The sequence below is a fragment of the Sciurus vulgaris genome (genome assembly GCF_902686455.1).
Source record: "Sciurus vulgaris genome assembly, chromosome: 16".
Classification (NCBI taxonomy): domain Eukaryota; kingdom Metazoa; phylum Chordata; class Mammalia; order Rodentia; family Sciuridae; genus Sciurus; species Sciurus vulgaris.
In genome coordinates, this window is record NC_136477.1 from 53,787,537 (window position 1) to 53,812,435 (window position 24,899).

General features: G+C 43.6%; 2 protein-coding genes across 14 annotated transcripts in view; one reads left to right on the plus strand and one right to left on the minus strand.

Moving 5' to 3' along the window:
• PXK (PX domain containing serine/threonine kinase like) overlaps positions 1 to 16,712 on the plus strand; it is a 75,117-nt gene extending 58,405 nt beyond the window's left edge. The window contains exons 14-19 of one of the 13 annotated variants that reach the window (XM_079114406.1): positions 1,422 to 1,499; positions 2,473 to 2,559; positions 2,974 to 3,043; positions 6,058 to 6,120; positions 14,000 to 14,033; positions 15,432 to 16,712. In XM_079114406.1, the coding sequence (XP_078970532.1) occupies positions 1,422 to 1,499; positions 2,473 to 2,559; positions 2,974 to 3,043; positions 6,058 to 6,120; positions 14,000 to 14,033; positions 15,432 to 15,618 (519 nt within the window). In that variant the 3' untranslated portion in view covers positions 15,619 to 16,712. Of the gene's footprint in view, positions 1 to 1,421; positions 1,500 to 2,472; positions 2,560 to 2,973; positions 3,044 to 6,057; positions 6,121 to 9,425; positions 11,223 to 11,246; positions 11,285 to 13,999; positions 14,034 to 15,431 lie in introns of those variants that run through there. The other 12 variants (XM_079114407.1, XM_079114415.1, XM_079114404.1 and 9 more) reach the window with 12 other exon arrangements.
• A 1,039-nt stretch (positions 16,713 to 17,751) lies between these two features.
• Positions 17,752 to 23,460, minus strand: PDHB (pyruvate dehydrogenase E1 subunit beta). Its single transcript, XM_079114453.1, has 10 exons — positions 23,356 to 23,460; positions 23,212 to 23,265; positions 21,652 to 21,759; positions 21,504 to 21,566; positions 21,365 to 21,400; positions 20,955 to 21,240; positions 19,923 to 20,033; positions 19,374 to 19,465; positions 18,587 to 18,728; positions 17,752 to 18,292 (listed from the first exon to the last, which is right to left on the minus strand). Exons 1-10 carry the CDS (start codon positions 23,395 to 23,397, stop codon positions 18,147 to 18,149), a joined length of 1,080 nt encoding a protein of 359 aa, XP_078970579.1. The 5' UTR covers positions 23,398 to 23,460; the 3' UTR covers positions 17,752 to 18,146.
• Positions 23,461 to 24,899: the final 1,439 nt, after the last annotated feature.

The following is a 24,899-nucleotide window of genomic DNA, read 5'->3' on the forward strand; positions in this document are numbered from 1 at the left end:
CTAAGCCAGCAGCCCTTTCCACAAAAACAATGTGATTTTTAAAAGCAACACTAATTTCTTGTAGATGTAGTGACTGGGGAGGTTACACAGGAAACTGATGTCACTGGCTGCCCCCATGGGGGACAGTGAGGTGGGAGACTTTTTACCATGTATGCACCTTTTTGATTTTGAACCATGTGACAGTATTACCTACTCAAAAATTCTTTTCCTTTTAAATTTTAATTTTTGAAAGAATAACACAGACCAAAAAAGTTCAACATGATCTGGGTGCCTCTTTTCCAGGACTGGACTTCTCCTGGTTTGAAAAGCCAATAAATTAAGAAATGATAGGGCTGGGTGTGGTGGCACACGCCTGTAATCCCAGCAGCTTGGGAGGCCGAGGCAGGAGGTTTGTGAGTTCAAAGCCAGCCTTAGCAATTTAGCAAGGCCCCTGAGCAACTTAGCAAGACCCTGTCTCTAAATAAAATATAAAAAGGGCTGGGGATGTGACTCAGTGGGAAAATGTCCCTGAATTCAATCCCTGGTACCAGAAAAAGGAATCATTGCCAAATCTAATGTCATGAAACTTTTTTCCAGTGTTTTCTTTTATGAGTTTTATAGTTTTAGGTCTTACACTGAGGTCTTAGATCCATTTGAAATTAGTTTTTATGAATGGGTGTAAGGGCTCAGCTTCATTCCTTTGCATGTAGATTTCCAGTTTTCCCAGCACCATTTAATAAAGACAGTTCTTTGCTCATTGTATATTCTTAGCACCCTTGTCAAAGATCATGTGACCATGTACATGAGGGTTTTTTCCCCTAGGTTCTCTGTACTGTTCCATTATTCTAGTTGTCTCTCTATGTCAGACACTTTTTTTTTTTCCCCAGTACCAGGGATTGAACCTGGGCGCACTTAGCCACTGAGCCACATCCCCATCTCTTTTTTTGTATTTTATTTAGAGTCAGGTTCTCACTTAGTTGCTTGGTGCCTCACTAAGTTGCCAAGGCTGACTTTAAACTTGAGATCCTCCTGCCTCAGCTTCCCAAGCTGATGGAATTACAGACATGTGCCACTGCGTTCAGCAGCACACTGTTTTGATTACTGTAGCTGTGTGATTGTTTTCAGAATCAGTATGTGTGGTTTTCCAACTTTGTTTTTCTTCCTCAAGATTATTTTGGCAGTTTGAGATCCCACTGTCATTACTTGAAGTATAGATCATGCTTATGTTTTAGTTTTATGTGTTCATTGCTAAAAAATCCCCAAGGCAGTGAGTGTGTTAGGGATACTAAATGAGTCTGGAATAGCATTTGAGTGGAGGGCTTGAACTGGTTTTATTCCAGAGAGCCTCCTTCTGGATAATCAGCTACTCCTCCTTGACTCCAAGATTCAGGAGAATCTCCAGCCCCTTCATTCAGTAGATGATGTACTTTTTCTTCTTTCAGATTCCCACAAAGTTAAAAGAGGCATTGAGAATTGCCAAAGAATGTATAGAAAAGAGACTAATCGAAGAGCAGAAACAGGTAAGTTGGTAATAGTCCTTCATCGTCTTTTGATCTTTAGTGTCTCAATCCTCTGCCATGGTATTCGCAGGGGTGGAATTTTAACCGATTGCTCACATCCTAAACATTTTGTGCATACATGCTCTTAACCAGATTCCAGGCTGGCTGCTGGGACACAGGGCCAAATACTTCACAATCCTACCCTCCAGCAGCTCGGTCTATGGGGAAAGAACACATGCACAAAGGGTGGTCATCCTTTATGATCACAGCATGCTAGGGGTTGGGGGTACATGTGATCCATGCCCTAAAGATACCAGGGACTGGCCAGTTGTGATGGCACATACTGGTAATCTCAGCACCTAGGGAGGCTGAGGCAGGAGGATCACAAGTTTGAGGCTGGCCTCAGCAACTTACTGAAGCCCTGTCTCAAAATAAAATGAAAAGGCTTGTGGATGTGGCTCAGTGTTTGCCTAGCATGCATGAAGCCCTGAATTCAATCCCCAGTACCACCAAATAAATAAATAGATAGTGAAGCCCTGAATTCAATCCCCAGAACCACTAGATAGATAGATAGATAGATAGATAGATAGATAGATAGATAGATAGATAGATAGATAAATAGATAGATAGACAGACAGACAGACAGATAGATAGATAGATAGATAGATAGATAGATAGATAGATAGATAGATGATAGATAGATGATAGATAGATAGATAGATAGATAGATAGATAGATAGATAGATAGATAGATAGATAGATAGATAAAATTAAGCTGCAGGGAGGAATCCAAGGTGTGAGAAGTTCTGCTTCCCTGGCTTACTCTCCTCCAGACATTCAGACCTGAACCAGGAGGCACACAAATTGAGTCCAAAAAAAGAGTTTCTTTTTTCTGAATAATTTGATTTAGCAAAGCATGTTGGAGAAGATTTTCATTAGGAAATGTCTTAGGTAGGATGTGGTTACATTTGTGGTGGATTGTGATCTTTTACAGATTCACCAGCATCGAAGACTGACAAGAGCTCAATCACATCATGGATCAGAAGAAGAAAGAAAAAAGAGAAAGATTTTAGCTCGGAAGGTAAGCCTGGCATCTCTGAGTTCTCAGCAAATTCTTGACTGTGTGTGAGGGAAGTTCTAGGTGAACATTTAATGACTGATTTTGTGTTGTATCTCCTTGAAAGCTGGAAGTATTTCGAGATGACTGGTTTGCAGCTTTTAAAAAAGCCACATAATATCAGCAGGGCAATGGACCATATAGTTTCCTGGCTTACTGGGGTTGTTATGGCAAAATGTAATTGGTGGAAATGATTGGCCTGAGATAGTGAAGTCAGCATTCTTGGTTTTATTTCCCTCTTTAGTTTTGGCTTGTGGCTTCTTCACTGTACTAAGTTGTGAGGCCAAATATGACCTTGTATGCCTGGAAGACTTTTTATTCTAACTCTCAGCTTCAACATGTTTATTCTTTGCTCCCCTCTTTCTTTTAATTTTAAAGAAGTCGAAACGATCTGCCATTGAAAATAGTGAAGAGTATTCAGCAAAGTACAGCAACTCCAATAATTCAGGTAACTGGTTATAGATTGTGTGGGGCCCAAGATTCAGAGGTCACAATCAGGTATCTGGTTGATTCAGAGGTTTTGGGTTCTAGTGGGCGGACTGGGCATGAATACCAAAAACAAAAGAACTCGGATCCTGATGAAGGACTGTGACAGCATGCATGCGCTCAGGTCTCAAGTGCTGGAGGATCTCAGAAGTTACCGGGTAGCTCTGCCTCTTCATTGTCTGGCTAAACAGCCATCCACACAGGAGCATTTGCCATGGAAATAAAACAGACCCCACTTAAAATGCAGTGACTCCTGTCTTTCTGTAGAGCCTGCATTAACCTAAAGAACCCTTAATCCTGCCCTCTGCTCTGCATCCCACATGGTGGGAAGATGGGCTTCTCTGCATAGATTAAGGAAAGAACTCTGGTGTGGCCATGGCAAGAGCATCATTTCAGAAAGACCAAGATGATTCAAAGGGTTAGACCTTGCTGGGTGTGGTGGTGCATACCTGTAGCCCCAGCAGCTCGGGAGGCTGAGGCAGGAGGATCTCAAGTTCAAAGCCAGCCTCAACAACTTAGTGAGGCCCTAAGCAACTCAGTGAGACCCTGTCTCAAAATAAAATATAAAAAGGGCTGGGGATGTGGCTCAGGGGTTAAGCTCCCTGAGTTCAATCACCAGTACCAAAAAAAACAAAAACAAAACAAAAAAAGTGATAGTCCTTGCTGAAACTCCCAACTGCCCCTCACCAACCAGCCCCACTGGCATTGGGCCTTAAATGTACCCAACTTTGGAAATCAGGGCCTGATTGAATGCTCCCCGAGGGCTTCCTGTTCTTTAGTTTATGAATCTGTGAAGTCCAGTTCAACATAGAGAAGGGAGGGTTTTGCTCTAACTCAGGCAGCAGGTTCAGCCCTTGGGGATCATGGGAAGGGGAAATTTGGGGGCAGCAAGTTTATTATACTTCAGCTTATTATACTTTTAGGCCCAAAAGTATACCTACTTTTAGGGAGGAGAAGGACCTAGATGAGAGAGAGAATCTGAAGATGTCAGAGGAGAGCATTGGAGCAGCCAGAGGGCCACAGGGTTAGCATGGAGCATTTCTGTCTGAGCTGTGGAGGAAGCCCATCCATCTCTTCCTGCAGGCAGGAGTGGGGAGGGACCCTGGAGAGGCAGAGGGGCTCAGGAATGGAAGGGCTGGGTGCAGTGGCATGTGCCTACAGTCCCAGGTAGTCAGGAGGCTAAGGCAGGAGGATCACTCAAGCCCAGGAGTTAAAGACTGCCTGAGCAAACAGTGAGACCCCATCTCCAAAAAATAGAATTAAAAATAGCGGAAAAGTCTGTGCAGTGGTGTGTGCCTATAATCCCGAGGGCTTGGGAGGTAGAGGCAGGAGGATCACAAGTGCAGAGCCAGCCTCTGCAACTTAGCAAAGTCCTAAGCAACTCAGTGAGACCCTGCCTCTAAGTAAAATACAAAAAAGAGCTGGGAAAAACCTTATTAAAACAACATTTATCTTCCATTTATTTCCCCCATATATTTCTGAGCCACTTTCTCTTGGTGTGCCACCTCTACAAGTCCAAATCCCTTTCCTTTGTCTAAACACTTCTTCACAATTTATTACACTTTGTTAAAATGGTACATAAGTCCCCAATCTAAGGGCTTCCTTGGGCTTTTTGTTTATATTCTATGGAATCTTCATTCCACTTAAAAGTATCAACATCAAATAAAATTGATATGCTTTTCTCCTGAAGAAGAAAAAAAAAGAAGTTGGGGGCTGGGGATGTGGCTCAGTGGTTGAGCACCCTGGGTTCACTCCCCAGTTCCAAACAAAAAAAATGAGTGGAGGACAGCGAAGATCTTTACAGGTCATGCCTCATTCTCCTCGGTGAAGTCAGCCAGGAGGAAGTCTGCTTGGGGCTGAAGGGCAAACTGAGCAGAAAGTGAAGTAGGGGTTGATGAAAATGTACAGATTTCTGGAAGACCCTACTGGAACCACAAGTTCAGTCTTCTCCCCGTTAAAGTCTGTTAGCACTAGTGGGAAAGTAGCACATGTTGAGTTTCACCTCCTTTTTTCAGTAGAAATCTGTTTTATAGGAGCTGAAGGAATATTGCAAATAAAGGAAACCACAGGAAGGCATGGCTTAATTAGGACATCTCTCAGCATGCACAGTGCCCACGAGGGAGGGAACTGGGCCTGTCCTGATGACTGTGAGCCTAACCACAACAGCAAGTGGTGACAGCCTCCCTTTTAGGGTGTGTGCCTGGCAGCCCTGGCAGCTCTTGGTTAGGACCTCCATGTGTAAGGAGGCTTCATATCTTTATAGAGGAGGCTTATGTAAGCACCTCCATCTGCTTCAGGTCCATCCAGTAGGATATTTTCTAGGGATTTCTAAGGTGCAGGAAGATGCTGAGAACTTGGGAGTGTTTGAAATATAACAGGGCTACTAGATCCAGAAAAAGCATGCAATGTGTGGAATTTTGCACATTGGTTTACATTAAATACTGTTTTACTGAATGTCATGTAAGAAATGACCTGGAAAATCCACAGATTGCAGGATTGTCTAACTGAATGTACCTGCTGATAAAGTAGAACTTCTGCAGAAAGCCATGCTGGGTGGATTCTGTGAGGAGCTCTTGTTTTCCTTGGAAAAGCTCCCATCAGGCTGTTCTGCACCTCTCTGTTCCTTGTATTGCTGTGGCCACTGTCATTGGTCATTCCCTGGATATGGAGTTAAGTCAGGAAAAGAAGTTACTGCCAACTATCTGAGCTGTTTTGATGGTATGGAGTTGGTTTCAAACCAGGCAAGCTGCTGTGGGCAGTGGGACTCAACCAGCCTTTAGTGGCCTGAAGGAAGCAGACTTTCCTGGACAAAAGCCTCGGGTCCAGTTTCTGAATTTTCTATCATTTATCACATTGTTCCACAAGGCCCACACGCTATGGCAAGAGAATTCTCAGACAGTGATGGGTTTCTGCTTGTTCCAAATTCCAGATGACTTTTTTTGGTCCCCATGAGGGTTTCCCTGTGTTTTATCTCAGCAGGATCTGGGGCCAGCTCACCTCTCACATCCCCGTCATCGCCGACTCCACCCTCTACAGCAGGTTAGTAATGGGGTAAGGTGATGTGACTCCCTCCTCTCCACCAGTGGGAGGAGCGAGGCTCTTTCTCCTCCCGCCTAGGCCCCGGCACTTCAGATGTTAGGTAGCATGGCCTTCTCCAGGGAGACCAGGGGGAATGCAAATTAGCTGTGTCTTCTAGGAGGGATTCCATTTCCAAGCTTGAGTTTATAAGGAATGGACTGGTTTCGGGGCCACTCGTCACTCTGGCCAAGTGTAACCAAGCTTGCTCTCTGTCCAGGGCCATGTGTTGCTGGAGCTTTCTCCTTAGGGAGCCCTTTCATGATCTGAGTTTTGTCTTAGAGCAAAAATGGTGAGATGTCTAGGTGAGGAGCAAAATGCCAACCACTGTCTTCTGGTTTCCAGATAACTACTTGCACTCTGTTCTGCTCTGTAATGCATTTAGTTATTCTGATTTTCTCTATCATTAGCCTTTGTTTCACCTTTGTGAATTAAATCAGATGCCATGAATTTTGTTTTAAGAATTGAAGAATTTAGCTTGGGGAGCTGTGGTTGTGGCTCAGTGGTAGAGCGCTTGCCTAACGTGTGAGGCACTGGGTTCCATCCTCAGCACCACATAAAAATAAATTTAAAAAATATATTGTGTCCATCTACAATTAAAAACAGAATGTAGCTTGGGAGCTTACTTACAAAACTACTCTCTAATTCTGTGGAATGGTCTCATAATACTGTCTCTGCTTCCTTCCTTTTTGAACTAAGATCTATGTAAGCATTTTGCATGCCCAGTAAAACCACACTGGAACAGCATATCTCCTTTCACCTCTCGAATGAACCAGATGTTCTAGATGCTGAGGAACTGGTTCTTCACTCAGGGCTCATCAGCTATTCTTGGAAAGGTTCCTGCAGCTTTCTGAAAGAAGTTAATACAGGATATGAAAATGATAGCATATTCATTAACATTTATGGTGGTGCCCAGGAGCTACCAAGAGCATTTTCCAGTTGTTCTCAAATACTTCTTTCTGACCCTCCTGAGGAAGTGACAACAAGCAAATGCAAGGGAGCTAATTTGAACCCCCTGCTTCTGGCTGATATATCCCTCCCTGCTGACTGAGAGTAGTTACCAGAGACTTATGCAGAATGTTCTGAGGCCAGCACCAGTCTTGAGTAACAAGGTGCCTGGCTCATGGCACGATATTCTCATCTCTGTCTTTGTCAGCAGATTTTTTTTTTAAAGAAACTCTCAAATATGGATCCAGATGAATCTGTCTTTTATAGAGATGCCCTGTTTAGGTTGATCACAGATTTCTGGAGATCCACTGTCCAGACCATGTTGAGCCATTTTTCTAAAAATTAGAATATGAATTTTATACCACCTGGACATATTAAGAAAACGGAAGAAAATTAACTTGGAGACTCTATAAGCTCTTCTTTAACAAGTCAGGTGTCTCTTTACTGTACCTCACCATGTATATTAGACATGTCTGGACAATTCATTGCTAATTCTTATCTTTAAATGACATGAAAGGTGTGCAATCTGTTTGAATTTGGGGGAAGAATTATCTGATTTACCTCTGCTTTAAATGGGAGCTATCTTACTTGGTAGCAAGTTTGCATGAGATGTAGTAACTTTTAGAATGCGAGAAAAAAAAGGGGAATCTTTTGTAATTAGGGCCAGTATTAGAAAAACTTCATCTAAGGTGAGTGGGAATAGCAGGAGGCCATATTGTGAATTTGATAGTAACTACCCTGAAGGGAAATCTTGAAGATCTAGAGGGAAAACATTGTGGTCTAAGCGCAATGACTGAGACGGAGAAGTCCCTGGCAAGTAGGGACTCTGTTTCTTCAGTGTTGATGAAATTATCGACTCCACCCCAAATCCAGTACTCTGACCTCTGCTGGGCATTTCTTGTAATGCATCTCATAAAATAATATTTAGCATTTGCCTAGCAACCTAGCATTGCAGGCCCCAAATGGGGTACCCACAGGGAGTTTATTCATTCAAGATGCATTTTAGGGAGTGTATGATTTCCCAGGGACTGTGTGTGGCCCTGCGTGACAGAGACAGACACACAAGGTCCCAGCTCTCATGGAGTCACCTTTTCAGCATCTCAGGAGCTCCAAAATGGCAGATAGAGTTCAAGCAAACGCGTTCCTCCTTTCACTGCTAGTTACCAAGGCCTGGAATGAGTCAGTTTCCACTGCTGGGTTTTGATTACCTCCTTGGTAAAGGGCAGAAAAGCAGAAGTTAGAGTAGACCTTGTCACACTTCCTTCTAGTCCAGCGTACTCTCAACCCGGTGTGGACTCTGCCCTCTGGCGCTTCTCTCAGGAGTAGATCAACAGCAATAGGTCAGTTTAGGTGAGCTGGGGTGGGGGTGGGGCAGCAGTGCTTTTCTTCCAGAAAGCATCAGTTTTCCGTACATCTACAGTAGCCAAGTGTGGCCTTACTCGCAGTTACTTTCTCGATGGGGCAGATGTTTCTAAATGGAGAGGTTTCCTCCCTTTTCTCTCTGAAGCTCTCGCCCTTGGGGTCTATTGAGGTCCTTAACAAATTGGTCGGAGGAATATAATTTCCCTAAGGCTGGCAGTTCCATTGGCAGGGTGGCATTCTCTAATACTTTGACTATGAACCTATTTTTTTGTTTTTCCAGGAAGAACACTCCTAACACTTATTTTTTCCTACTAAAGATTTTTTTTTTTTTTTTTTTTTTGCCTTAGGAAGGTCAGTCTTTCAAGAACTTTTAAAATTCTTTATCCTAATTTGTGTCATGGTGAATGTCAACAACTAGTGTTTATACACTGTTTTCATAGAGCCAAGTGGCTTAAAAGGTCCCAGTTTTCTCTTCTCTCTCTCTCTCTCTCTCTCTCTCTCTCTCTCTGTGACACACACACACACACACACACACACACACACACACAAATATTCACTTCCACTCCACTTAGGGAGCAGAAAGTTCTGTTGCTTTGCTATCATTTTTTTCTATGAAGTAGCTTTGTCAAAGAGTGTTTTAGGAAACCTAAATAAGCAGGAGACTCTAAGCTGTTATTTTTAATAATCTCAGGTAACATATTTTGGGCACTTATTTTGTGCCAGGTCCTATTCTAAATGATTCGTACTCACTGTTTCATTTAATCTCCACAAATGCTTTCCTGTCCAATGAGAATTGATTCCAGTTGTGTTCCATTTTACAGAGAAGAAACTGAGGCTCTCCTAGGTCTAAAAAAACTTGGCTAAGGTCAGACAGTGGGGGATGCTAGAGTCAAGATTTGAGCTTGGTTCGGCCTTTGTTCATTTGTCCCATTAACTTATTGAGTGCCTGCTTTTTTCAGGGTGCACTGCTGGGCCTGTGCTGTTAAACACTGCTCGGCTTGTGTGGAAGGAACCCTGAGCCAGGCACAGAGGTGCACGCCTGTAATCCCAGCCACTCAGGAGAGTGAGACAGGAGGATCCCAAGTTTGAGGCCAGCCTAGGCAACTTAGCCAAGACCCTTATCAAAATAAAAAATAAAAAGGACTCTGGGGATGTAGCTCAGTGGTAGAACACTCCTGTGTGATTGATAAATAAATAAGAACCCCATATATAGAGTCAGGAAACCTGAACTGAGTGAGCCCTAGCTCTATAACTTGCCGGCTGTGACCTCGGACAAATAATTTCCACTCTGATGCTGACTTTTTTTTTTTTTTGTATCAGGGATTGAACCCAGGGTCGCTTTACCACTGAACCAAGTCCCGAGCTCTTTCATTATATAGTTTTGATTTAGAGACAGGGTCTCGCTGAGTTGCTTAGGGCCTTACTAAGTTGCTGAGGCTGGCTTTGAATTTGCAATCCTCCTGCCTCAGCCTCTCGGACCACTGGGATGACAGGCATGTGTCACCACGCCTGGTTTCAACTCCAGAAAGCTGGAGGAAGAAAAGCAGAGCCTCATGAGCACAATCACTAGGAGCTTAAAGAACAGGAAGAAAGGTGAAGGATTAATGAGAAGGAAAAGAAGACTTAAGGTACAAAGAAAGAGATGAGTTTATTTACAGTGTTGGAGCTTCCAGAATTTACCTAGTCAAATCAAAGTCTAAGACCCATTATGGGCTCAAAATTGCTGTCTCTGGCCATAAGAATGACCTTTCTTGGTCTCTCAGAAACCACACATATACAAAGCTATACTCTGGGATGAGCACAGCTGTCCTGCAGCAAAGCTCTGAAGCATGTGTTGACTCTGCTGTCCTGCCCACTGCTGCCACCTGCCTTGTCCACTCAACCCTCCTCCTCTCCCAAGAATAGCTCCAAGAATAGGACCTCCTCCCCAGAATCCTCTCCTAGAAGGAGGAGAGGCAGCAGGTGTTCCAGCATCCTTTCTGCCTTCCAGACCTGTCCTGGTGTGAGTGGTCAGCTGCACTGCCCAGGGGTGCTAGTTCCTGGTCCACCTCCAGGGAGGGGATTTTTCCTCCAGTCAGTGTACAGAATTTGTTCCTTAGAAACTCTGCGATTCACTGTCTGGGAAACCATTATCCTTCACATTTAACCTGGAATCTTATCAGTTGAAAAGAAGACAAGAAAAACATTTGCCTTTTTTCTTTCTTTCTTTTTAAATGACCTCACGTACACTTTACTAGGGGAAGGTGGCCCATATCTCTGCCTGGGAGGCCTCCTGGCCCAGGAGATCCATCTTGGACCTGTCCTGTGCTTTTGCTTTCCCAACTTTAAAAAGTCTCTATTTTAGACACTACAAGTCTTGCTTGCAAAAAAGTGGAGTTCTCCTTTTCTCCCTCTGTCCTTCTTTGGAAGTTGAGTGAAGTACACTGCTGATGCTTTTCAGGGGAGGGAAAGCCTCCCTGGGCCTTTTGAAGTGAGCAGTGTGCTTATAAAGAAATAAAAATAGCACCTACCCAGCTCAGGAAAGAAAGAATGTGAAGAGGAAAGTGACTCATGGGTTGCCCCATTACTACATTTCCCATGTCCTAAAAGGCTCACAATAGTGTTTATAAACCAGGGCATTTTGTGGTTCATTTAAGTATCTCCTAGTTTTGCAGTGAGAATAATTAGCACGTGATTCAGACTGTCTGATTTTACTGTCTGTTACTGTTTGATTAAATGACACTAAAATCTGAATAATGACTTGTGTCCTCTCTCTCTTTCTTTCTCTTTGCTGTTTTCAGTAGAGCATGCGCCATTTTGAACGTGAATTTTCGGTAAAGTAAGCTATGCTGATTTCTCTAACTTTAAAGATGCTCTGTTTCTATATGTGACTAGGACCCAAAGTGTCTAGATCACTAAGGCAATGAACATGTGGGAAAGCAGATTTGAGACTATGTCCTCATTGGAACATTTCAATGAAATACAGCATCTTTAAAAAGCACCAAGTGACTTCATCTATATTCATTTCATTTCCATCACGACCTTCAGAAGTCTTCATTTTTCACTCTGATTTTCGTTTTAAAATACAGCTCTAAAACCTGCTGATCAACTGCATGGCATTTTGGTGTATTTTAATTTTGGAAACCATGACTCTCAAAGTCCTGTTGCTACAAAGATGTTGGTCCCTAGTCACTCTGATGTAGAGGAAAAGGTATTAAGGCTATAGGGTTTTTGGTTCCAGGGAGACAGCTTTCCTGGCTTGCATAACTCATGATGGTCGGAAACTGTTCTGTTTTTAAGCATCCTTAAAAATTCTCTAAGACATGGGTACAGCTTCCTCCTCTGCCTAAGATCAAAGTGAAGGTTGGAGCTGGGGTTGTGGCTCAGTGGTAGAGCACTTGCCTAGCATGTGTGGGGCACTTAGTTCTATTCTCAGCACCATATAAATAAATAAAATAAAGGTCCATCAACACACACACACACACACACACACACACACACACACACACATATATATATATATATATTTTTTTTTTAAAGTAAAGGTGGTCCCCAAGAGCTAGGGACTGCTGTGTCCAGGGGTCTGGGCTCTCCATTCTCTCCTGAGAGTGGTGGGTAGGCCTGGTGTGGCTCTAGTGTGGTCTGGTGGCCACTTGGCTTCCTGCCTACATGTGTGGACCAGAAAGAAACTCAGAACTACAGAGACATGTAAATTGCCCACTACTATTATTGGTCTAAGGACAGAGGACTCTTACATGTCTTTCCCATGAGGCTGTCAGGGATGTTTCTAGAATGCCATTCCTCCCTACATCTAACCTCCTATCTTGCAGCAGCAGCCCTATGCCCTCTTCCAGGACCTCCACCAGATTGCCAGGTTCCCACTGAGTTTGGTGGAAGGGATTTTCAGGAAGGGTGGAGTAGCTGGGTCTTAGAGATTTTGTCTAAGAGAAAATAAGGTGGGAGAGATCAGGACTGACCTGGTTGTAATTTAGATATTTTGGAGCATCTCCCATCCTGGATGGGAAGTCACATACCATGAGTCCAGCAGGGAATTAGTCCACTCTGTGACCTGGGGATAGGGCTATCTGGGGCCTTTTGACAGTTTTTGCATTTGAGGCTTGGAGCACACATCAGGCACTTGTTCCTAGGTTTGTCACAGGCCCCATAGCCAGGTTTGGCCCCGATCCCCCATCCACACCCCACCCCTGCCATTGTTACCAGTGTATTACAGCTTAAACCCCAACAGACCTTTAAAGGAAACTTGTGACCATAAAACAGGCAAGAAGAAAAGGCCAAAGACTATAGATGGAGCTTGTTGTTAGGAGACTAAATCCCTGGAGTATGTACTTGCCTCCTCCAGTTTTGACCTCTCACTCCCAGGCTCCCCCAACCTTGTGCAGAGGGGTTCTGAACTGGTAATTTGGGCTTTGGCCTTCCTTGACCCTGACTGTATATATCAAGATCTGCCATAGTTCTTGCAGGTCCAGTGAGGAAAAGGGGGCCTTTGGTGCTGGTCTGACCCTCTATGAGCAGACATCAGGATGGGTTGGTGGCTGTCCCTTCACACATCCTTAATTAGCACCTGTTTCCTGCAGGCACAGATCACCCCACAGCACTTTGGACGGCCTGTTTATTTCCAATATCTACCTTTTCACCAAAGTGATTAAAGTGGCGAGTTTCTGCCTTTACTGGGAAAATGAAGATATATTTCCTGAATCCCACCCCTAACTCCCAAACTCTGTGGTAGTACATTTGCACTTTTAATATCAAGTGCTTGACAGTGAGGCCCAAGTCAGGGGTTGGTTCCCTGTGAGGCCAAGCACTTCTGTTCTGTGCCAGGATGGCCAGCCCTATGTATAAGCCCAGCCCTCAAGGCCTGTCTTTAGCCTCCCAGAATCCTGGGCTTCAGGAAAAACCCTGGATGGCCAGTTCTGGGCCTTCAGTAGGACCCCCAAGTGCTGCCAGAGCCTATCTTCTTATTCTTAACCCTGTAGAGATTCTTCTGCCAGGGGTCAGAGCGCAAAGCTGAGAGGAAGAAACCCTGGAGCTCCTTCTGTACACATTGGCTCAGAATGTCAGTCCCGAGTCTGTTGCTCTCTTCTGGCCACTGGGTGAGAGTGTCTGGTAGGGGCACTGGCACCCAAGTGGGCAGAACTCCTTTCTCCCAGCCCTCTTGGTGCCAGTCAAGAGATCCTGAGTTCTAAGAGCATCAGCTGAGAGCTCCCTTCTACCATTTCACCAGTCACTTCCCAGAAGTCCTCTTCAGAGGAACGCGTACATCACACACTCATCCCACTTGGGTTTCTCACCTCAAAAGTCGCTTGGGGTTTAGTAAAAGGGCTGTGACATAAAACCTGGAACATCTTCCCACAATCAGCGCCAGCACAGAACATACTTGCGCTTCATGCATTAGTTGTTATTCAGTAGAATCAGTGACAGTTACATTTTGTTCATTTGTCTGTATTTAATCTTTATTTGTATTGCTATATTATCACTGAGAATTCCAAGGCTGCAGAGCATGGGTGTATGTATTTGTGTGATTCTTCAATTTTAGCTGCCTTAGGTTGGTGTAAAAGATATAAAGGAAGGTAAGTGGTTTTCTATGAATTACAAGACTTCAGCTGTTGCCTTTCACAGTTGGTGGAAAGGATGTACTTACTGAATATTTTCTGGGTCACCCCAAGCCATTCATGCTTACCAATCCAGTGGTGTTAGGTGTCTTTCCTATTATCACAATAGCTCACTACAGTGTGGGGAATCACCTAGCAGAATGTCTCTGGGCTGTAGTCCTCCGAGGGGTAGAGGACAGGGCAGCAATAAATAGTAGAGTTCCAGGGAGCCACAGGTTCACAGGAGGTAGACCAGCTAACCCTGTGGCATAGAAAAGTTCTTAAGGTAGTGCTGTTTCTGCGCTCAGTATTTAATGGGTCCCAAGAGAACAATTCACTCATCCATTCAAAACTGTAAAATTCAAGTTGCAAATGTCCATGCGTCTGAGAGCTGGGGATGTTTTAGATACCTGTCCAGTTTCCCCTCCTAGCCCAGTAGAGCTCAGCATTGCAGTCCCTCCTGATGCTCCAGCACAGAGGCATGTTCAGTCCAGTTCCGTTCAGTTCCTCAGTTGGACCACAGCAGAAAGTACAGTACTTGACGAGACTTCTCCCTAAGAATGTCGTTGCCAAGGAGAGACCTTGTGAGTGCCTGCTCTGCACAGCACCATCATTAGTGTTTAATATTTCTTTAACCCAACCTGATAGAAAATGATCCTTCCAGACAGACTCCTTTGGGGAATGCGTAACCCAGCAGGCACTGGTTCCTTGCCAAGAATCCTCAGTGGTTTTCATTTTATTTTAAGTCATATTTGTCACATATGGACTCTGTTGGAGCAGCTCAAGAACTGTTTGAGTAACTGGCCTTCAGGCAGCTCGGTGCTGTGCATGAAGATGTCTGCCTCACACATCCAGCATCAGAAATGGATGGAGCTGCCCAGGACCTGCTAAAGTGGCTGATGGAACTCTTCTTTTGGGACCATTACTTAAATTTGGAAAATGAGGTCAGAAAAAGTCACTGTGGCCTTGGCACGGTGGCAGGTGCCTGTAATTCCAGCAACTCAGGAGGCTGAGGCAGAATTGAAACTCTGAGGCCAGCCTTGGCAATTTAGTGAGACCCTCAGCAACTTACCAAGACCCAGTCTCAAATTAAAAAAAAAAAAGTCATTGTGTATGGTGTCATGTAGTCTGTGATATTGCTTCCAACAGTCTTTTCAAATCTGATATTTGAGGCAAATGACAACCTTTAATTAATTCCCCTTTGATGCTTCTAGCTTTTCTGTTCCATGTTTTAAAGAGTGATACAATACTGGGTATCTTGGTCCCCCTGAGGAGGACATTTGCAGTCTCCCCCCAGTCCTTTCCGCCCAGGTCTGAGCAGCAGCAGTGCCCAGGGCGGGGGTTGAGTGGATACTGACTGTCCCCTTGCCTCCACAGGGCCATCTGTATTACCTCCACCTCCTCCGCCTCCACCTCCACCGCCAGCAGCTCCCTTGCCTCCTGTGAGCACAGAGGTGCCTGCGCAGCTCTCACCCCAGGCTGTGAATGGTGTGAGCCGAGGGGCCTTGCTCAGCTCCATCCAGAATTTCCAAAAGGGAACTTTGAGAAAAACCGAAACCTGTGATCACAGTGCTCCTAAGATTGGCTGAGCTTCCTGTTTACACTGGGAGGGAAGAATTCTTTTTCTGCCCCACTCCTACCCCCTAAAGATCCTTCTTCCTGGATGAGCCCTTGAGGAATCAGTACAGCCCTGCAGTGTTCTGCAGATGCTCGGGTAAGAGGCCAGTTAGGAGGGAAATGTCCTCCAAATAGAATAAAGTGGACCGGCGTTGCTGCCTTAAGTAAGAAATGTCTCGTTCCTTTGTCAGCATTGTGGAGTTTGGTCATCCGCTAATGGACATCTTTTGGGGACAGCAGCATATTGGAATCAATATTTTCACCATTTAAAGGAAATGGACAGAAACAAAAGCAATGACAATATTCCGTAACGGTAGTGAATGGCCTTTCTGTTGTGATCCCTCCTACGGCATCAGAAATGTTCCTCTCATAGCTTATTTTTCTGAAGCATTTTCTCATTATTTCTTAGAGAATTCCCATTCCTGCTACTTTTATTTCACCTCAGACGTTAATACTGTAGCCCAAAGCATAGTTAGGTTGCTGAGTCAGAGAAGCAACGGAGATCATTTTTTTCTTCCCTCAAATGAAATGGGGGAGAGTTCCTAACTGTCTCAGGCTCCACCAGGAATCTCATTTTGGCTACAGAACTTGGGGCTGTGAGAGCACCTACTCTGTGGACTCGCAGCTCTTTTAGTTAGAAATGGACTGAAATAGGAAAAAAAAAAAAAAAAAAAGCTCTTGCCAGTTAGAGGATCTGTTTAGTCCTCAGCAACAGAGTCAAGTTTGGGGTTTGGGTGGGTTATTATTACAACACAAGTAAATTTGGCATCTATATAAATCAATTCTGATTTTTGAAAGACTTATCAAATATATCATCTTTTTAATGTTACTCATTTATTAGAAATCTTTTATCCTATGATTTGCTTAAACCTTTAAATAAATTGCACTTTAAAGGATTATAAATAATCCATTTTAAAATCCAAGTACACACATCAGTGTTGGTTACTATGCAGAGAGAATGTCATTGTGTATAGTTTCATGTAATCTGTGATAAATGTTCAGCTGTATTTTTTATTAAAATAAACCATGTCAAGAAAAACATTGTCTGAAGCTTGGTTACATGTTTCAAATAACTTTTTATAGCATCTTTTGTAAACATAAAGAATAGATTCACACAGTATATCATCTAAAGTTTCCTTCCTACCCACCCTGCCTCTATTCTTTTGTCCTATCACCTGTTAATAAGAACAAACTTTATAATTTAGATACCTTAGTATTTAGATAAATTGGATATGCTTAGATATGCTTCACTAACTCATTTAAACCTATCTTTTCCATTCCAACTTCTGAGGGTAATGTATGACTGACTGTTTTTCCTAGTGGGAAGATTACCTGACATAAATTGTATTTTCATTTTAAAAGGAACCTTTTAGAATTGGGTATTTGAAGAGTCTGTGCACGTTCCCATTCCGAGTGTGGTGTGGTCTAGATGACCTGGCCCTTCTGAAGTCAGCTTTGCTGTTTTGGAGAGTTTCAGATATATGAATAAAAACAAGCAATGTGGGGTTGGGGATGGAACTCAGTGGTATGGCACTTACCTAGTATGCACAAGGACCCAGCACCAGAGAAAACACCGCTGCCAACAACAAAAATGATTTTGTGTTATCAGATTTGTTTCCATTTGGCATTTAGTTTTCTTGCAGTACTGGGGATTGACACCACTCTTTTATCTGAGCTCCATATGCAGCTCTTTTAATTTTTATTTTGAGACAGGGTCTTATTAAATTTCTTGGGCTGGCCTTGAACTTGTGATCCTCCTGCCCCATCCTCCTGAGTACCTGGGATTATGGGCATACACCACTATACCTGTAGCACTGGGGTTTTTTTTGGTACTGGGGATTGAACCCAAGGGCACTTTACCACTGAGTTACATCTCCTGCCCTTCTTTTTTTAAATTTTGTGACATGATCTCATAAGTTGCTTAGGGTGCAAGCTGCTGAGGCTGGTCTTAAACTCATTATCCTCCTGACTCAGCCTCCTGAGTTGATGGGATTATAGGCATGCAATATGCCTGGCTAGTTTTGTAAAGAATTTTAAAATTTCTACCCACATTTATTATTTCATGAATATGAAAACACAATTACTCAGGAATTCCTTTATTCCTTATCAAAACAATCAAATAGTAGATGTAGATTATATACTTTATTTATACATATAAGTTATCTTTTTTGGATATAACTTTCATCAGTACTATGCCACATTCATACCTTGTCCTTCTAGCAAAAGAGGTAAAATTTTACATTAATTTATTCAAAGAACAGGGCAACCGTAACAGACAATGAAAGCATGGAGTCTAGGGCAGCAGAGTGGAGACTTTCCCACTCGTACACATTTAAACATCCCACCAGTACAAAAACACCTGTTGTTGCCTTAGAGATAACTTTATGAATAGTAAGGTCTTGCAGTGCAATCCAAGTGAAGTCCCAGCAAGAATTTTAAGTAAATTTCAGTGACTTGATGATATTCAAGTCCAAACTAGATATTTAATGTTTTCTTTATTGCAAATATGATGTCCTTGACCTGAGGTACAGAATTGTCTTCTAGAATCTTTGCATAAGGCATAGGGACGTCAGCACCAGTGACTCGAACAGCAGGAGCATCCAGGAAGTTGAACGCAGGGCCTAGGAGAGAAGGAAGGCTTTCCTAAGAGAGGCAAGAGAAGCCAGCTGACGACCACCCACTTCAGCACAGAGATGTGGTTACCGACAAAAAGAAAACAAAGAATTTCTAGTCGTGGGGAATTATTTCTGGCTTTGCTTTTTAAAACACCCAAAGGAAAAAAATGCCATGACGACAAATTAAATCACCAAGTGACTTGGCCATCCCTAGTTTCTGATCTCTTTATCCAGTGTATATTCAGGTACATAATTTTATTACAGCTTGACTATATTCTAGAACTAGTTTCTCTGAAATACCTTCCATGATCCTGGCACAAATTTCAGCTCCTACTCCAAATTGCGGCCAGCCTCCTTCCACAGTTATGAGATGATTTGTCTTCATTACACTGGCTTCTATGGTGTCAATGTCCATTGGTCTGATGGTACGCATATTTATCACCTAAACAGATAATATAATAAATACATTTTATAGAAGCACTGCATCACAAATACAGCCTTGACCTATAATGCCACTTTCTTTTTAGTTTGCTAATCAATGTACAAAATGTAGAAGAAAATGTAATTAAAACAAAAATTTGTCAGCAGCCCTGTTCACATAAATTCATTTATCCTCCTTGGCTTTAACTTTTATCTTGGCAAAATAAATAATACCCAACAGCTGAGTACTGAGCGTGTACCTACACTAAGTGTAATTCTTACAGCCACCCAACAATGGAGTAGTATTTATGTCATCCTCATTTTATAGCTGATGAGAATTAACTTGCCCAAGTGTAAATAGTAAGCAGCAGGTCTTACAGAGGTGGTCAGAATCGACTTCTGAGTTTGTGCCTAAGCCCAGCCCCAAGGCTAGGTCTTAACTTGAAAAAGCAAGTACGATTCTAAAAGATCTAGATCCTGAGTGGTAAAAAGCTAAGACAAGTATGTGAAAAGCAAGCTGGTTCTTAGCTCTAAGCAGAGACAGAACGGAGTGGCAAAGTGAGATTTTTACATCCAGTCAACCTGTTACAGGACTCAAACTCCCATTTCTGGGTCTTATATTTAAAAAGAGGCTTTCTGATTTTTTAAGAACTGAATGTCCCCTCACCTCACATTCAATTCCCTCTTTAGATAGCACCGTTGCAGCTTCTAAGCAGTGGCCCACAGGTCTTGAGTGGGAAACCACTGTTATATGTGTCCCTGAAACAGAATGGTCACAGATCAGAGATCAGGTTGAAAGATGCAGTACCAGTCTGCAGTCAGCTGTGGCTCTTGTTCATTTGTCAAGTCTTCCAACTCAATTTCATTCCAGTGAGCCGAGGAATGTGGCAGCCTTCCTAAAAATGAAACACAAATCTACTGGGCTGAGATTTGAGAAGCTAACTGTATGAAAAGTCAAGCAACACACATCATACTTTTTTTTCCCCTTTGCAATAGTGAAGAATGAACCCAGAGCCTTGCATGCTAGGCAAGTGCTAGGCAAGTACTCTACAACTGAGCTGCATCCCCAACCCCACACATTCTTAACCTGAGCTCATCCTTTACTCTGTCAGTCAAACTACAAGGCGATACCTTCTAGACTTTACTTGACTTACAAAAATAGAGGGGCTGGATTAAAAATAATGTTTAAATGTATATTAACTGTATATATTCTTACCTTGCCTTTCTACTTTGGCTTTTCCAATAGGAACCAGAAAATCTTTTGATTGAGCTTCTGCAGGAAATTCAAAAGGAACTCCATACATCAATTCATTCTCTAGTACCACCACTGCAAAATACAAATATTTAAGCAAAAATAACTAACTACATACAGAGTGACTAAAAATGCATGTACAACATTTATATTTTATTTTTAAATTTTATTTGTCCTAGTTGTACATGACAGTAGAATGCATTTATACGTTTTGATAGATCATACATGGAGTGTAATCTCTCATTTTTCTGATTATACATATTGCAGGATCACACTGGTCATACATGTACAAGGTAATGTCTATTTCACTTGACTATCATTCCTTCCCCCATACCCCTTCCCCTCCCTTCTAATATATATCTAATATATAAAGTAACTATTCTTCCCTATCCCCTTCCCCTTACTGTGAATTAACATCATTTATCTTGTGAAAAGTTTCAATGTGTTTATTAGGAAACCTTGTTTCTATTGTGTCCAATAACTTAAGAATGGTCTGGGTCCTTACAGTCGTAGTTTGGTCAACATTAATTTTATCTGCTGAGGTTAAAACAGTGTTGTTGAGTGTGTGGTAAATGTCTCGTTTATCTAACTGCTCCATTTTTAGTTGGAAATAAGAAAAACAACCACATTCTGTACTATCTTTACTATACCTATAAACCATTAGTATTTGATATGTCTAATCCTAACTAGAAGCCTTTAATGATTCCTTCCATACAAAGATTTCATTTTAGTTTTTCACTTTCTTTGTACTGGAGAATTAACCCAAGGGCACCTTACCACTGAACTACATCCCAACCCTTTTAATTTTTTTATTTTGAAACAGGGCCTTACTAAGTTGCTAAGGGCTTCACTAAGTCACTGAGGCTAGCCTCCAACTTGCAATCCTCCTGCCTCAGCCTCCCAAGTCATTGGACTTCAGGTGTGCACTACAGCACCCAGCTTTCATTTTAGTGTTTTAAAATGGTTCAAGAGAGACCCAGGGGTCATTCTGCTGACCTGGATTGTTATCTCGAATGGCTGATTTGATGAGTCCTTTCGCATCTTCTGAATTCCAGGGGCTGACCACCTTCAAGCCTGGGCAGTGCCCATACCACGCAGCAAAGCACTGTGAGTGCTGGGCAGCTACGCCTGCTGAGGCACCATTGGGCCCCCTGAAGACTATGGGCACAGGCTGGAGGCCCCCTGACATATAGTAGGTTTTAGCAGCCGAGTTTATAACCTGGTCAATGGCTTGCATGGAGAAATTAAAGGTCATAAATTCACAAATGGGCCGCAACCCAGCCTGTCAAATCAAAAACACTGATGTTACAATGACGAGTGGCAAACACCCCCTTCTTCCAACATGCAAACAATATTTTTAAAAGATCGTATTAAAAGAAGTCTCTTTGGATAAGCTTAATACATACCATAGCTGCACCAACAGCAATTCCAGCAAAGCCCATCTACAAAACAAAACACAAGCCTAAGCCAAAAATGTAAAAAATCAAAACTTGAAACACTGACACACATGTCCTTCAAAACTCTACTTCCTATTGGAGGGCTTACCTCAGATATGGGAGTATCTATAATCCTCTTGTCTCCGTACTTCTTCCACAGGCCTCGGCTAACCTACAAGAGATGACCCCATTACTTTTAAGCATATGTTGGGGTTATCGGCCACTTCAAGTTCTAAACTTTCACTGCTTTTGGTTACCTTGTATGCCCCATCATACTGGGCAACTTCTTCCCCAAGCAGAAATACCTTCTCATCTCTTTCCAGTTCCTCATCCATACCTTGATTTATAGCATCACGAACTGTCATCTGTCACAGGCATAGGAAAACTGTCAATATACTACAGGATTATTTAAAATATTATTGAGATTCTCTTCCTTTACACTTATCTAGGCTGCCCACAGTACAAAACATAAAAACTAATTTAAAACAGGCTTCTCTTTAAAAGTTCCAAGAATTCTTAAAAGTAATATGGCTGTCATACATAGTCATAAACTGGATGTGTTAATGATAAGCTTACAGAATTTATTTTTTTGCAGTACTGGTAGTTAAATTAAGCTACATCACCAGCTCTTTTATTTTCTGAGACAGGGTCTTGCTAAGTTGCCCAGGCTGGCCTCAAACTTGTGATCCTCCTGCCTCAGCTTCCTGAGTGGCTGAGATTACAGGTGTACGCCACTATGCCCAACCTTTACACTTTTCTTGATGTGCACCCAAGCATAAGAAAACTGTTTGCTGCTCACCGTCAGCTCACAGGCATATGCTGGGTTGTTTTGTTACCACATTTAAGAAGGATAAGGGCACAGAACTACCAGGGAAACTGAACTAAGACTAAGTATTGAGCACTCACTAGGTGCCAGGCACTGCCAAACACTTTGCATTAAGGATATGTAAATTGTTATTTTAACACAAAGAATGTCAGAAACTTCTAGCAAAGAAAAAAAGGGGAGGGGATATTATCATACAGTCTATCAATTCCAATTCCAGGTACATACCCCAAAGAACTTAAAGGAAGACTGAGACATACACCTGCACAACAATGTTCACAGAAGCATCATTCACAAATCCAAAAGGTGGAAACAACTCAAATGTCCATCTTTGCATAAATGAATCAAATAAAGTATATACATACAAAAGACAGCGTTCAGTTTTTGTAAGGAAACAAATTCTGTTGTATACTACAACACGTATGAACCCTGAGGATTCTGTGCTAAGAGAAATAAGCCAGACACAAAAGGTCAAATGAATTCCACTTATATGAGGTTCTAGAAGAGGCAGACTCATAAAGAGTACAACAGTGGGTGGTGGTTAAGGTATTATCAGGTAATGGATGGTGTTTCTAAATGGGACGATGAAAAAAGTTCTGGAAATGTATGATGGTGATGGTTGCATATGATGAGTGTATTTGATGCCACTCAATTATACACTTTTAAAAGAGTAAATGTTAAGTTATGCGTATTTTGCCACAATTCAAAAAAAAGGAAGAAAGAAAAGGTGGGGGTGCGGTTGATAAGAGGAAGCCATTAGTTTTCTTCGATGGTTCATCTGATCCCGACATTCCAGTGTGATTAGCGCCAGGAGGCGATCGAGGTAGCAGAAGTCCCACGCAGGATGCGGCCGTCCGCAGCCCCCAGAGCCTGCGACCGCCCCCTATCTCTGCGACACGGTCCACTCAGGGCGCAGGCGCAACCCCGGCGTTTCCAGACAAGGTCCCAGGACAAGGATTCCCTCCAGGCCCCGAGCACCTTCCGCGCCAGTTACCTGCAGCGCCGTCGGCGCGGTCCGGTGAAAGCGCCTCCTCAGCAGCCCGGATACCTGGCGGGGAGAGAGAAGGACATTCGGAGACTCGGTCGCTGGGTGGGCAAGGGTCGCGCAGGGTCGCGGGGACCGCGAGCCGTTGCCTACCTGCTGAAGGGGTCTCCGCACCAGCCCAGATACCGCCGCCATCTTGACCGTGTCCTCTAGCCGCCGCCTAATGACAACACAGCGGGGCCGCGGACGAGGCAGGCCCCGCCTCCCCGCCGGCGCGGCCAATGGCAGGGCGCGGCGCCTGCGTGCCCCGCCCCTCCGCCCTCCGGCCGCAGGGCCGAGCGCCGGGCGGAGGTGTTGCAGGCGCAGCCTCTCTCTCCGCGACCGGCTCAACTTTTATCAACCAGAGGCGGCAACGGACACGCGGGGCGCACGCCGGGCGCACGCTTCTGACTGCCGGTGCTTGAAGGTGACTGAGAGTCACCTGTGAGGAGCATGATCGCTCGAGGCTGGGGGGACCTTAAGAGGCCGCCCCTTTGTGGCTGCTGGAATCCTTCGGGCACCTGGTGGTGATGGGGAGCTTCCCGCTGTAAGAGTGAGCCCCCCGCTGTAAGAGTGAGCCCCCCGCTGTAAGAGTGAGCCCAGTCTCCTCCGGACAGCGCTCTGGGTTCCTCAGAGTGCAGACAATAGCTTTCATTGACGCAGTAAACGCCTAATATGTGCCAGGTTTTGTAATGTGTGCTTTATAGCTCACTTCGCACAGTAACTCTCAGGTGATTCGTGTTAATATTATTGTCTCCATTTTCAGATGGGTAAACTGCAGCAGAGATTGGTTGAGCCAGCATTTAAATTTAGGACTCTGATTTTATTTTTTATTTATTTGTTTATTTCGATACCAAGGATGAAACCCAACGGGGGGCGGGGGCTCCTCCACTAATTTAATCTCCTGCCCGTTTTTTTTTTTTTTTTTTTTTTTTTCTTTTAAATTTTGAGACAGGGTCTCACTAATTTGCCAAGCTGGTCCCAAATTTGAGATCCTCCACTCAGCCTCCTGAATCGCTGGGTTTACAGGCATGTGCCACCATGCCTGGCAGGACTGTCTGATTTTAAAGGATGGTCTGTCCTCACTGCTTGCTAAAGCAGAAGTTGGCGGTCTTGCCTAAGAGGAGGTGACAACAGCGTGCATTTATAGAAAACTAATGGGGCCTATAGTCCCAGTGGCTTGGGAGGCTGAGGCAGGAGGATCCAGAGTTCAAAGCCAGCCTCAGCAATGGCGAGGCACTAAACCACGCAGTCTCTAAATAAAATACTAAATAGGGTTGGGGATGTGTCTCAGGGGTCGAGTGCCCCTGAGTTCAATCCTGGGTACCCCCTCAAAAAAACAAACAAACTAATGGGTATGTGCCAAAGACCTGAACGAAGAGGACAATCTCTTGAAGCTCATTACTCTATTTGACCCTTGGGTGGGTGGGAGACCATTTGGGGACTCAGTCATTACCTACTCCCAAGACATTCCAGACATTCCCTTCTGTAGACCAGAGGTTCAGGCTGCCAGTCTGCCATTTCTGAGTCAGGGCTTTGTGAGGAGGAAGCTGTGTTAAATCTAAGGGTTCTGGGAAGCCAGTTGTAGTAGGGAAATCACTAGATGATCAGTAGGGATCAGTGTGGTTCAAGGGAGAATGGGAGAAGGGGTAGTGAAG

Coding starts and splice junctions, on each gene's coding strand:
- PDHB (XM_079114453.1), bottom strand. CDS start 23,397: ATGGCGGCGGTATCTGGGCTGGTGCGGAGACCCCTTCAGCAG. Junction 21,567..21,651: donor AGTATGATGGGGCATACAAG/GTAACCAAAAGC, acceptor CATCTCTTGTAG/GTTAGCCGAGGCCTGTGGAA. Junction 20,034..20,954: donor CATTCGAGATAACAATCCAG/GTCAGCAGAATG, acceptor TGTATTTTGCAG/TGGTGGTACTAGAGAATGAA.